The following is a 14,593-nucleotide window of genomic DNA, read 5'->3' on the forward strand; positions in this document are numbered from 1 at the left end:
AATGCTGATGCCAGGGCTACAATGCAACACTATGACAAGGTGTGCCATGATTACAGGCAGTGTGCACTTAAGACTGTGTGTTACCCAGCCTAGATCAAAAAGAGCAAGCATAGCAAAAGCATAGTAGCCAGGAAAAACTCCCTAGAAGATAGAAACCTAAAGAGGAACAGGGGAGGAGATCTGGCTGTACCAGTTTGAGGTACTGTATGTTCATAGCATTCTCAAGCTTATTTAGTAGCTATGCAGTTGGTGTAATGTGCCCCTCCTGATTGTCCCAATGCAAGACCACCTTGTCAGCCACATTCTTGGTATGACTGTTGGCTTTAATTGAATCTTGTCCAACCCCCACCCTTAACCCCCTAATTAGTAGTATACTCGAATACATGGAAAGAACCAGCAGGTGGGAGCGGTTTCTGCAAACATGTCTGAAGCCCAACACACCCCTATTTCATAGATGCGGTCAAATAATCGTGATGTCACGGCTTCTGGATTTGGCTGAAGAAGATGGCGGCGGCCTCAGGTTTGTCTGCTACACTGGAAAATATGTAAAGATTCTAAATATGATTTGTACCTGTGAGTCATAGTATGTATTTACTTGAACACAATCTGAAAGCGATGCCGGGGGTCTGAAATGCTTGCAGCAAGCTAGCTATCGGCGAGGGTTAGCTAGTAACAAACTGTTTTGCTAACAGCCACCAGATTTCTGATGATGTGTATTTTCATTATATTAAGTTGGTCACAAACTAGCATATTGATTTGATAGGTCAACCTAGCCTACTACCAAGTAACAGCGTCTCTTTGATACAGTTAGTAACGTTAGTTATATAGCTAACTATGCTTGGATCATGGATGTTACAATTAGCTTGCTTATTAAAAGCAAACAATTTGCCATATTTCAGAATAGACCACTGGTTTTCATAATTTGCTAGCTAACGTTTCTCCACACGCGCGTGCATCTACTAGCTACATAATGATAGATGTGATTGAACAAAATATTGTTGGTATCCATTATTACTGGTTAGCTGAGGAACGTTCAATTCAATCGATACTTGTAAACATATAAATTCTGAAAACGCGTACCTCTACCTATGTTTGTCCTGTACAACCGTGGTCCTTTTGCTGAAATTCATACCTTTTAATAACATTTATCGAATATAACCATTGACTTTTTAATAATTTGTGTTGGTCAACTGTAGACATAGCGGCCTTGAGTTTGTAAATTGAGAATCAATTGGCGCAGAGTTGAGCAACACAAATGAGGATAAAGTCAGTGGTTGTATTAAATAAATTTTTATTTAGTCTGGATTAAAGCACTCCTCAGAAAGACCGCGGTTGTACACGACAAACAGGTTTAGCCATGGTATATTGGTTCGTTAATACAGGACTAAAGGCCCCACAGCATTACTTTTGTTTAGAAATATGCCATTTTTATTCTGATTTTTCAGAGATTGCTGCAGCACCCCTACTTCCCGCGGCTATAATAATATTGTAGCTACAGTTTTCAGAATTTACATTTTTACAAGTAACGTTATTGACTGATGGTGACTCAAATCGCACGACCGGTTATAAAACCTCAACTCCACCTCAAAATAAGAGAACGGAATTGAGCATTCCACTAACGGTTTGGTGTAGAACCGACAATTCTAGACCAACCTTGGCAACATTATCTTCGTTCTCGACCCCTTGTGAGACCATATGCTGACACATGCACATTTGTGGCCTGCTGGAGGTCATTTTGCAGGGCGCTGGCAGTGCACCTCCTTGCACAAAGGCGGAGGTAGCGGCCCTACTGCTGGGTTGTTGCCCTCCTACGGCCTCCTCCACGTCTCCTGATGTACTGGCCTGTCTCCTGGTAGCGCCTCCATGCTCTGGACACTACGCTGACAGACACAGCAAACCTTTTTGCCACAGCTCGCATTGATGTGCCATCCTGGATGAACTGCACTACCTGAGCCACTTGTGTGGGTTGTAGACTCCGTCTCATGCTACCACTAGAGTGAGAGCCACGCCAGCATTCAAAGTGACCAAAACATCAGCCAGGAAGCATAGGAACTGAGAAGTGGTCTGTGATCACCACCTGCAGAATCACTCCTTTTTTGGGGGTGTCTTGCTAATTGCCTATAATTTCCACCTTTTGTCTATTCCATTTGCACAACAGCATGTGAAATTTATTGTCAATCAGTGTTGCTTCCTAAGTGGACAGTTTGATTTCACAGAAGTGTGATTGACTTGGAGTTACATTGTGTTGTTTAAGTGTTCCCTTTATTTTTTTGAGCAGTGTATTATCCATGTTCTTGTTTAGCCACAACTCGGTGATACATAGGATATTACAGTTTTTAATGTCCCGTTGATAGGATAGTCTTGAACGGAGCACATCCAGTTTATTCTCCAGTGATTGCACGTTCGCCAGTAGAACGGAGGGTAAAGGCATATTATTCACACGCCGACAGTCTTGCCAGGCATCCGGCTCTTCGACCTCAGTGACAGTGTCTCCTCTTCATACGAATGACGGGGATTTGGGCCTGATCCAGGAAGTGCAGTATATCCTTCGCGTCCTAATCATTAAAGACAAAATTCTCATCCAGGCGAGAGGTGAGCGATCGCCGTTCTGATGTACCGCATGTCGTGATGACATACTGCACAGCTGTTTCGATCAATGAAATAAGATTTTAAATGGACAAGATGGCAGCGTACACAATGAGTAGGTTTACATGCACAGTAATAATTTGATATTAAACTGATTAGGACAGTGAGCAGATTATGCAATAGTCATGTAAACACCTTACTCTTACCTTAAATTGGCATGAGGTCAAAATTAAAGTAAGCATACACAAATTAAAACACCCGGTTTTCTGAGAAATCTTTTGAATTAAGACATGTAAAAACCTTAATCTGCGTTCCGACGTATTTGATCTGTGCGTGTGTTAGCACCAGCCAAGCGAGCCTCCCTCTTCAGCGCAAGTGAAGTGAGTTCGGAACAACAATGTATTCGTCTTAAAAGTAGTTTTCACATAACTTTACGTCCAAACTCACAATCAAATATGCTTCCCAAAAATAACAGTTGCTGTGGTTGAAAGTTTATTTTGATTGGCCATTTTCTGCATTTATCAGAGTGCCATCAGGTAGCCTGATTTCAGATGTCCATGTAAACAGGATTATTAGGGAAATTGTTATTCTTGCAAAGCATGTAAACATTTTAATCAAACTATTATATTAATCTACATACACCTTAGCCAAATACATTTAAACTCAGTTTTTCACAATTCCTGACATTTATTCCGAGTAACAATTCCCTGTCTTAGGTCAGTTAGGGTCACCACTTTATTTTAAGAATGTGAAATGTCAGAATAATAGTAGAGTGATTTATTTAAGCTTTTATTTCTTTCATCACATTCCCAGTGGGTCAGAAGTTTACATACACTCAATTAGTATTTGGTAGCATTGCCTTTAAATTGCTAAACTTGGTCAAATGTTTTGGGTAGCCTTCCACAAGCTTCCCACAATAAGTTGGGTGAATTTTGGCCCATTCCTCCTGACAGAGCTGGTGTAACTGAGTCAGGTTTGTAGGCCGCCTTGCTCACACACGCTTTTTCAGTTCTGCCTACAAATTTCCTATGGGATTGAGGTCTGGGCTTTGTGATGGCCACTTCAATAGCTCGACTTTGTTGTCCTTAAGCCGTTTTGCCACAACTTTGGAAGTATGCTTGGGGGTCATTGTCCATTTGGAAGACCCATTTGCGACCAGCTTTAACTTCCTGGCTGATGTCTTGATGTTGCTTCAATATATCCACATAATTTTCCTGCCTCGTGATGCCATCTATTTTGTGAAGTGCACCAGTCCCTCCTGCAGCAAAGCAACCCCACAGCATGATGCTGCCACCCCCGTGTTTCACAGTTGGAATGGTGTTCTTCAGCTTGCAAGCCTCCCCCTTTTTCCTCCAAACATAACGATGGTCATTGTGACCAAACAGTTCTATTTTTGTTCTATTTTCGTACATCTCAAAAAAGTACGATCTAGGAAATAGGACTCGTTTTACTCTGAATATAGATACTTTTGTACCCGTTTCCTCCAGCATCTTCACAAGGTCCTTTGCTGGTGTTCTGGGTTTGATTTGCACTTTTCGCACCAAAGTACATTCATCTCTAGGAGACAGAACACATCTCCTTCCTGAGTGGTATGACGGCTGCATGGTCCCATGGTGTTTTATACTTGCGTACCATTGTTTGTACAGATGAACGTGGTACCTTCAGCCGTTTGGAAATTGCTCCCAAGGATGAACCTGACTTGTGGAGGTCTAAAATAAATTCTGAGGTCTTGGCTGATTTCTTTTGATTTTCCCAAGCAAAGCGGCACTGAGTTTGAAGGTAGGCCTTGCAATACATCCAGATACACATCCAATTGACTCAAATGATGTCAATTAGCCTACCAGAAGCTTCTAAAGCCATGACATCATTTTCTGGAGTTATCCAAGCTGTTTAAAGGCACAGTCAATTTAGTGTATGTAGACTTCAGACCCATTGGAATTTTAAGTGAAATAATCTGTCTGTAAACAATTGTTGGAAAAATGACTTGTCATGCACAAAGTAGATGTCCTAACCAACTTGCCAAAACTATAGTTTGTTAACAAGAAATTTGTGGAGTGGTTGAAAAACGAGTTTAAATGACTCCATCCTAAGTGTATATAAACTTCCGACTTCAACTGTCCACAATAATCACATTATTGTGTGCATGTAATCGTACTCATTGTTTGATTACTTCATAGACCACAAAAAAGTATTTATTTTAACTGAGCATTTTCTGAATTCAAATGCACCACCAGCAACTGGACGCAGAACATTTAGAAGATACAGTATGTTTTGCCGAAAATAGTATCGCCAAGTTAAGATTGGTCGAAAATTCTCTGTGCTACACCAAACTGTACCTAACCTGAAACTCCCAGTAATGGATACCAAAACTGTTTGGTTCAAATCACATTATCTGGTGTAACAATCAGTGCTTTCAGAAAGTATTCACACCTCTTGACTTTTTCCACATTTTGTTGTTACATCCTGAATTAAAAATGTATTCATTTAGTTTTGTCACTGGCCTACACACAATATGCCATAATGTCAAAGTGGAATGTTTTTGGAAATTATTAAATTATTTAAAAAGTATCCTTTTGTTATGACAAGTCAAAATATAAGTTCAGAAGTAAAAATGTGCTTAACGAGTAACATAATACATTGCAAGGACTCTGTGTGCAATAACAGTGTTTAACAATAAGTGTTTAAAAAAAAAAATCCCCTCTTCCGACTGTCCATCAACTCCTGTCTGAACCCTACGTCACAAACAATAACACATCGTAACGCAGCAGGAGATGGTTGTCGCTGTAGCACATTAATAGATTGATTTATAGCCAGTAATCTAAAATAATTAATAGATTTTAAACAAACACAATTTTCTGTTTGTCGTAGACAAACCGTACTCATTATTACATCCAGAATGTATCACATCCGGCCGTGATTGGGAGTCCCATAGGACGGTGCACAATTGGCCCAGCATCGTCCAGGTTTAGCCGGGGTAGGCCGTCATTGTATATAAGAATTTGTTCTTAACTGACTTGCCTAGTTAAATAAAGGTTCAGTATTTTCTTAATAATAAAATGGACAGAATATTAATGAGATGAAAGGTGAGTTCCTAACAAGTTCAGGAAGCCAAGCTAACACTAAATACACATATGTATTTTACAGTTGTAAGGAAGTTGAAATCTTAGTTTGTCATTTTATAAATTGATTATACTATATTTAGAACAAATATAAGTAATTTCAACCTTTATACAGTTTTGTTGAATAAGAAATACATCATAAAATTTCATATTTTAACAATTGTAATGTGTACATGAGCTTTTGTCTTCAAAAATTACCACACCACATGACTTTATTGGATGATGCAGCATTACTAGTTATTGTTTATTGCCCTTTCATGATAAATAATACATTTTGGGGATTATGCAATTACATTTAAGAGGTTTAATGGCTGTGATAAGAACTGAGGATGGATCAACAGCATTGTAGTTACTCCACAATACTAACCTAATTGACATAATGAAAACGAAGCCTGTACAGAATTAAAACATATTCCACTAACATACAACTGCAAACAAATCTGACAAAGCAATTCACTTTTTGTCCAGAATACAAAGTGTTAGGTTTGGGCAAATCCAATACAACACATTACTGAGTACCACACTCCATATTTTCAAGCATAGTGACTGCATCATGTTCTGGGTATGCTTGTAATCGTTAAAGACTGGGGAGTTTTTCAGGATTAAAAAGAAACAGTATGAGCTAGGAAAACCTGGTTCAGTCTGCTTTCCATACTTTATCCAAAACACTCGTATCCCCCATTTGTTTTAAAGAATTTGGCAGTACGTCCAACCGGCCTCACAACCGCAGACCACATGTAACTACGCCAACCCAGGACCTCCACATCCGGCTTCTTCCCCTGCGGGATAGTCTGAGACGAGGCATCCGAGATGAAACTGAAGAGTATGTCTGACTGTAATATAGCCCTTTAGTTGGGGAAAAACTCATTCTGAATGGCTGGGCCTGGCTCCCCAGTGCGTGGGACTGGCTCCGAAGTGAGCCAGTCCCTCCGAAGTGAGCCAGTGGGCCTATGCCAACCCATGGCTGCGCCCCTGCTCAGTCTTGTGAAATCCATAGATTAGGGCCTAATTAAATTATTTCAATTGACTGATTTCCTTATATGAATTGCAACTCAGTAACATTTTTGATACTGTTGCATGTTGCGTTTATATTTTTGTTCAGTATAAGCAGTGATTAGGACTGCCGAAGGAGACCAATTTATCTTGCTTTTTAGACAGTACAGTATAAAATATGTGCTTTGCCTAATGTCTCTTATGTCACATTACCATTTCAAGTGACTATACTTAGAACATTTACTCAGACATCTTATGAGCATTTTGCATGCATTTCATTGCGAGAGTTGCGAGACTCTTTCATAGGAGTAGATTTCAGTTTTTATTAGCTGGTGAGATCAGGTGTGATTTGATGGTGCAATTACAAAGATTGGACCCCCCCTTTACTTCCAGAACAGCCTGAATTCTTCAGCCTGAATTCTTTAATGGAAACGTTATTCAACCCGAGATGACATTCTCTGTCAATCTGCCCCTGAGCAAGGCAGTTAGGCACCGATGGCGTGGATGTTGATTAATGCAGCCCCCCGCACCTCTCTGATTCAGAGGGGTTGGGTTAAATGCGGAAGACACGTTTCAGTTGTACAACTGACTAAGTATCCCCCTTTCCAATTTGAATGAAGGGACATAACGTGTGCCAGGAAAACATTCCACACACCATTACATCACCAGCCTATACCGTTGACACCAGGCAGGATGTGTCTAATTTCAATAACAGTTTATGACAAAACAAGCAGTGTAGAGAATCATTGTACCATATAAACCACTGAAATATATTTTCAGTAACCAGAAATAATGTATTTTTTGCTGTTTGAAGCTAGTTACAAAACCGAAAGTAAAAGACACAAGCGAAACTTATGCACGGGAAGCATAGAAATAGTGCACAAAGAACAGATCTACCACTTCTTAGACTTGCTTTCAATGAGTGACAGATTTTGGTCGGGTCGCTCAAAAAGTTACATATTGCAGCTTTAAAATTGGCAGAATTTGAATCAGATTTTTTGGGAGTGGCAGCAATGATTGAATATAGGGGTAACACTGCTTTCACCGTTGGCTGTTTGGTTTGCGCCTGTTTTCACCATAAGCAGGTCAGAATTTGATACTTTGACATCAGTGCACAGTTAAAATGGTAACCTACACTGACATCGCATTTACCCATTAGAAGGAACTGTTCATTCCAGTGACTTACAGCACAAGGGGTGATAGTTGGTTGCCTGTTTTCAGACACTAGCAAATACTAAGTTCAAGAAGTAGTTGCAGATAACTTGTTGAGTCAGCAGTTTTATATGGTTTTGTTGTGCAGTGTTGCGGCCTGAGCAGTTGGTAGCATGGACAAACCCGCCCCAGGATAACCTGTTTTTTTTTTTATCTTGTATTGTTTTTATTTCAGGAGTTAAAGTTCCACGTAATTTTCGCTTGTTGGAAGAGCTTGAAGAGGGTCAGAAAGGTGTTGGAGATGGGACAGTCAGCTGGGGCCTTGAAGACGATGAAGATATAATGCTAACGCGGTGGACGGGCATGATCATCGGACCGGCACGAGTAAGTGTGACTGCAGCAGGAGTAAGTAAAAGTTGTCTACACGCCACATTACTGTGTAAGTCAGCTGAGCTAAAGTAACAAAAGTCTCAGGCAAGGTTACACAGCATTTAATGTTTGATCAGATGGTGGATAAATGAAGATGTCCACTCAGACTGTTTACCTTTTGGGGGAAAAAAATCCCGTCTGCTTAAAGAATGACTGTGTAACGGTTGTCATAATCTTCCTCCTCCTCGGTCAAGGAGAAGGAGTAGGGATTGGACCAAAACGCAGCGTTGCATGCAGAAATAAAGAATTTATTTAAACAAGACGAAAATACGAAGAACACTTGAATAGATTACAAAACGACGTAGACAGATCTGAACATGTGAACTTAAAAATAAAACATGAAGAACGCATGAACAGGAAAAGACTAACCAAACGAACGAAAACGAAACAGTCCCGTGTGGTGCGACAGACAGACACAGGAACAATCACCCACAAACAAACCGTGAGAACAGCCTACCTTAATATGGTTCTCAATCAGAGGAAACGTCAAACACCTGCCTCTAATTGAGAACCATATCAGGCAACACATTTAACCCAACATAGAAACACATAACATAGAATGCCCACCCCAACTCACGCCCTGCCCTGACCAACTAAACACAAACATAAACAAGGAAAACAGGTCAGGAACATGACAGACTGCCCCTAAAAATACAACTAAACCCTTTGAAAACAGTCTGTGGCATTGAGTCAGAAATATTTATTGTAGTTGTAAAATTGACTACAAAATGTCAATATAATTTTGGGCATGAAGTCAGTTTCGTCTAAAACAGATTTTGGAGCCTGATTTTACGAGTAAATGAATGTTAGGTTTGGATTAACATTATGTCAACAATTCATTCCCCCTTTTCCCAAAGTGTTCTTTGGGAAAAGAACGGGCAAGTATGCTTTGCATGGTCCGGTGCCCCGGGTGGGCGGAGACCTTTCCTTAGCAGGACCATGAGCAAACCCCGCCCACCCGGGGCACCGAGTCATGCAAAACAAACTCGCCCACTGGAACATCTTCCCCAGACAGTGGTTAGTACTTGCCCAAGGTCTGGAAATACCTACTCTAGGAAAAACGTGCTTCTACAAAGTTGTTCAACAATCTTGGCCGAATGCCAAGGATATGGATTAAGTCCGATGAGCTTCTGCTTGGGCTGTCAACCGTCAAACCTCAGACAGGTGTGTTGTTGGTTAGTATGTAGCTAATAGGATTATGTCATTATTTGATAGCCTAGTATCATAACGGCATAGCCTAAATACATAGCCTCTCCCTTACATGTAATGTGAGAGGAAGATTTGCATAGCTAATGTTGCACCTGAAGACAGGTTTGATCCCTACTAACTAATGTTAGCAAGCTAGTTCTCATAATCAAGCTAACCCGACGACATGTTTGATGCAGCTTTCTTTCATTAATGTTTAAACTCGAACTGGCTAGCTACTGTCTTTGTTTGTTGTGATTGAATGGATAAGACACAACCAAGAAATGCCCACATCAAACCACACCCCCAAGACAACTCTCATTTGCCTTCTTTCATGGTGTTTGTTAATGAGCATTGATGAAAAACCAAATCAGGAAGTGCAGTTGACCGACCGTTAACTTCTTTTGGGTAGGGGGCAGTATTTTCACGTCCGGATGAAAGCATGCCCAGAGTAAACGGCCTGCTACAAAGCCATAAAAGCTATAATATGCATATTATTAGTAGATTTGGTTAGAAAACACTCTGAAGTTTCTAAAAACTGTTTGAATGATGTCTGTGAGTATAACATAACACATCAGGCAGGCAAAGACCTGAAAAAAAATCCAACCAGGAAGTGGGAAATCTGAGGTTGGTTGATTTTCAACTCAGCTATTATTGAAGATACAGTGGGATATTGGTAATGTTGCACTTCCTAAGGCTTCCACTAGATGTCAACAGTCGTTAGAACCTTGTCTGATGCCTCTACTGTTTAGTGGGGCCGAAGGAGAGAGGAATTAGTCAGGTCTATCATGACCTAAACATGCCCTGACCATGCGCGTTCACGTGAGAGCGAGCTCTGTTCCATCGCACTTCTGAAGACAATGGAATACTCCGGTTGGAACATTATTGAAGAAAAACATCCTAAAGATTGATTCAATACTTCGTTTGTCATGTTTTTACGGACTGTAATAATTTTTTTACTTTTCGTCCGTACTTTACGCTGGACCTGCCCGCGCGTCGTGAGTTTGGAAAGTGTACTGAACGCTAGAACAACAAGGAGGAATTTGGACATAAATGATGGACATTATCGAACAAACAAACATTTATTGTGGAACTGGGATTTCTGGGAGTGCATTCTGATGAAGATCATCAAAGGTAAGTGAATGTTTATGATGTTACTTCTGACTTCTGTTGACTGCATAATATGACGGATATATTTGTGTCTTGATTGGGCTCTGAGCGCCGACTGAGATTATTGCATGGTTTGCTTTTTCATAAAGCTTTTTTGAAATCTGACACAGCGGTTGCATTAAGGAGAAGTGCATCTAAAATTCCATGCATAACAGTCGTATCTTTTAGCAATGTTTATTATGAGTATTCCTGTAAATTGATGTAGCTCTCTGCAAAATCAAAGGATGTTTTGGAACTTCTGAACCTAAGGCACCAATGTAAACTCAGATTTTTGGATATAAATATGAACTTTACCGAACAAAACATACATGTATTGTGTAACATGAAGTCCTAATCGTTTGGTTTGCTTTCGTCGTAAAGCCTTTTTGAAATCGGACACTGTGGCTGGATTTACAACAAGTGTATCTTTAAAATGGTGTAAAATACATGTATGTTTGAGGAATTTGAATTATGAGTTTTCTGTTTTGAATTTGGCGCCCTGCAGTTTCACTGGCTGTTGAAGAGGTGGGACGCTACCGTCTCACCTACCCTAGAGAGGTTAATGGGGGACTGCACTTCCTTTTTTCCCATTTCTTTTTACCCCCTTTTCTCCCCAATTTCGTGATTACAAACTTGTCTCATCGCTGCAACTCCCCAAAGGGCTCGGGAGAGGCGAAGGTCGAGTCATGCGTCCTCCGAAACCTGACCCGCCAAACCGCGCTTCACCCACACACTAAACCCAGAAGCCAGCTGCACCAATGTGTCTGAGGAAACACTGTTCACCTGAAGATCAAAGTCAGCCTGCAGGCACCTGGCCTGCCACAAGGAGTCGCTAGAGTGCGATGAGCCAAGTAAAGCTCCCCCGGGCAAACCTTCCCCTAACCCGGATGACGCTGGGTGCCTGCAGGCTGATCACGGCCGGTAGTGACACAGCCTGAGATCGAACCCCAGGCTGTAGTGATGCCGCAACACTGCGATGCAGTGCTTTAGACTGCTTCTCCCTTCAGGAGGCTCTGTACTTCCTGTTTTGCCCTAATTTTAGATTTGGTTAATTAAGAATTGCTAGGGGCCAAGACTGAATTCAAACATGAGTTTGTTTCGTGGTGTGGTTTGATGTGGGTGTCTCTTGTGTATGTTTGCAGGTAGAAGAGTTATCCAAATTATTTCGCGAATTAGCTTCAGCCGGCTGGTGTCTGACCGTGGCAGTTGGTTTGACTAGTTTGGCTATTTAAGGACCGTCAATAAATGACACAATGTAAATGGGACAATATTTTAATGTAGAACATCTTTAGGTTCTCATAATACTTTGAATATATGTATATATATATATATATATTTCTACAATTTTATAGTTGTTGGAGGTTTTTAAATAATTAAATTGGAGCTTTTGGAATTTAAACATTGTCCCATGTACATTGTGTAATTTACCAAAGATCCCTAACTAGCCCCATAGGGATATCCAAAGTCAATTCAAATTTACCACGGGCATTACTATTGGGTTGCGTGCAACTGCACTCCAAATTGATGATTACGTGTGTGCTGCCAGCTGTGGGCATGTGGGCAGGATTGAAACAAACCCAACATTTATTTACTGATGTAGTCACGACCACAAATCTCACAAAACTCTGTTTTGGACAAGACTGACTTCATGACCAAAAGTATCCTATTTACACTTTGTAGTCAATTTTTACAGTAGAATAAATGTTTGACTCATATTGATTTTCTAAATGAGAAGTTGTTTTTAGGGGCAGTTGCTTTTTAAGGGGGTGGCACTCCCATAGGCACCATTGCATTAGCAGCTGGGTCTGGTCTGCTTAGTTTGACTGTATATGAAACAGAAATAGCGAGTTGGATGTCTTGCTTCCTCTTTTGTCTCTGGTTTGATTACCGAATCACCTCTGTAACATAAGCACCTCTAAATGTGTTTCCACCAGGGAAGTGGAAGTGTAATATGTGTGTGTAAGACCACACTGTGGCTGAATTGTGTTAAATTCTTGAAAAATAACCAGTAAGTCAAAACAGGCATTGTAATGTACATAACTGATCACCTTTACCCTGACCAAGCAATGTTTGTTTTGTTTTCCAGACTAATTATGAAAACAGGATATACAGTCTGAAAGTGGAATGTGGTCCAAAATATCCTGAATCACCACCGATCGTTAGATTTGTAACAAAAATTTGCATGAATGGAATAAATAATTCCAATGGGATGGTAAGTTACATTACATTCAAATTTTTGCTCGTACAAATGATATTGACCTAAATCTGTTAAATTATTAGTGTATATATATGTTCTGGTAAATGTAGTGCTCTTCAAAGGATGTTCACTGATTTGCCGCTCTCTCTCTATCAGGTGGATACACGAAGCATACCAATTCTATCTAAATGGCAAAATTCTTATAGCATTAAAGTTGTTCTTCAAGAGTTAAGGCGTCTAATGATGTCCAAGGAGAATATGAAGCTTCCACAACCACCAGAAGGACAAACCTACAGCAATTAATTGTTCACTGATTATTTACTTTTGACCCCTATTGTCTTAAACCTTATTTTCTTATAAAATATTCCCTCCACCATTCCAAGAATTTAGACTGAGAGCAAGGTTGGATATTCCTAAAATTGGACATTCCTTCTAGTTAGCTCATTCTAGAATGTTCCCACAGTGAAATTATGTTTTTAAGAACACAGGTGAACAGTTATTTCTCTTCTATTGAAGTTAGTGTTACCATTCACTTTCTGATCAAGAGATGTATCAAGTTGGCTTCCCAAGAGCAGCATGGCACCAAGTGGATACCCAAGTCAAACAATGTATCTTTCGAATGGCAGGTCACTGAAATGAAGAATTGAGATGTGTGTATGATGGCATGCTCCAACTAAGAAAGGCACAAGTTGTAATTTGTAGGTACATTGAAATATTATGAAGATTAAAATGTGGCTGTAGGCCAGAAGTAGTGTCACCGGGTGTGAAGGATTTGTTTTATATTTTTTATTTTACACAATGCCAATGTTTCTGTTCTGCAGCTTTTTGACTTGTAACAGACCTTAAAGCCTGTTTGGTTCTGAAAAAATACCCCTTGCATTTAACTTTTAGTGAAAATGACAAGTGTATGTATGACATTGATTTTTCTGACATTAAAATCACTATCTGAAAAATGTTGCAAACTGGATACATTTTTACTCAATCTATTATGATTGATTATTATTATATCTGTTGAATATTATACTGTAACAGTTATTTAAGCAATAAGGACTGAGGTGGTGTGGTAAATGGCCAATATACCACGGCTAAGGGCAGTTCTTAACACAACGAAACGCGGAGTGCCTGTATACAGCCCTTATTCGTGGTATATTAGCCATATACGGCAAGCGGTACCGGAGCGCCAAGACTCTGTCCCGGTACCCCCTGAATATAGCCTCGCTACTGTTATTTTACTGCTGCTCTTTAACTATTATTTGTATTTTTTACTTAACTTATTTTTCTTAACTGCATTGTTGGTTAAGCATTTCCCTGTAATACCTGTTGTATTCGGTGCATGTGACAAATAAAAATTGATTTGATATACCACAAACACCCTTATTGCTATTATAAACTGGTTTCCAACGTAATTAGAGCATTCCAAATACTTTTTGGGGTCATACCCGTGGTATCAGCATTCAGGGCTCGAACCACCCAGTTTATAAAATGAAATAAATTCTGAATGTCTTGTACTGACCTAACAGCCAGATTATCAACGATTCTCATAAATAAATAAAATATATTCTAGCTTTTGTCCATCTGAAGCGATATATACTCTACTGTTCAAAAGTTTGGGGTCACTTCGAAATGTTTTTGAAAGAAAAACACATTTTTTGTCCATTTAACATAACATCAAATTGATCAGAAATAGTGTAGACATTGTTAATGTTGTAATTGACTATTGTAGTTGGAAACCGCAGATTTTTTAATGGAATATCTACATAGATGTAATCGATCCCACAAATGC

At 39.9% G+C, this 14,593-nt stretch overlaps 1 protein-coding gene across 2 annotated transcripts; it reads left to right on the forward strand.

Annotated features, from left to right (window-relative positions):
* The first annotated feature begins 276 nt into the window (after window positions 1–276).
* On the forward strand, window positions 277–14,179 carry ube2v2 (ubiquitin-conjugating enzyme E2 variant 2). Of its 2 annotated transcripts, none has more exons than XM_055883544.1 (4): window positions 277–520; window positions 8,086–8,234; window positions 12,700–12,825; window positions 12,967–14,179. In XM_055883544.1, exons 1-4 carry the CDS (start codon window positions 505–507, stop codon window positions 13,111–13,113), a joined length of 438 nt encoding a protein of 145 aa, XP_055739519.1. In that variant the 5' UTR covers window positions 277–504; the 3' UTR covers window positions 13,114–14,179. The 2 variants fall into 2 exon arrangements, with proteins under 2 accessions (XP_055739519.1, XP_055739518.1); XM_055883543.1 differs by having other exon boundaries at window positions 280–520; window positions 8,086–8,255.
* The last annotated feature ends 414 nt before the right edge of the window (window positions 14,180–14,593 follow it).

The sequence above is a fragment of the Salvelinus fontinalis genome, chromosome 26 (assembly GCF_029448725.1).
Source record: "Salvelinus fontinalis isolate EN_2023a chromosome 26, ASM2944872v1, whole genome shotgun sequence".
Classification (NCBI taxonomy): Eukaryota; Metazoa; Chordata; class Actinopteri; order Salmoniformes; family Salmonidae; genus Salvelinus; species Salvelinus fontinalis.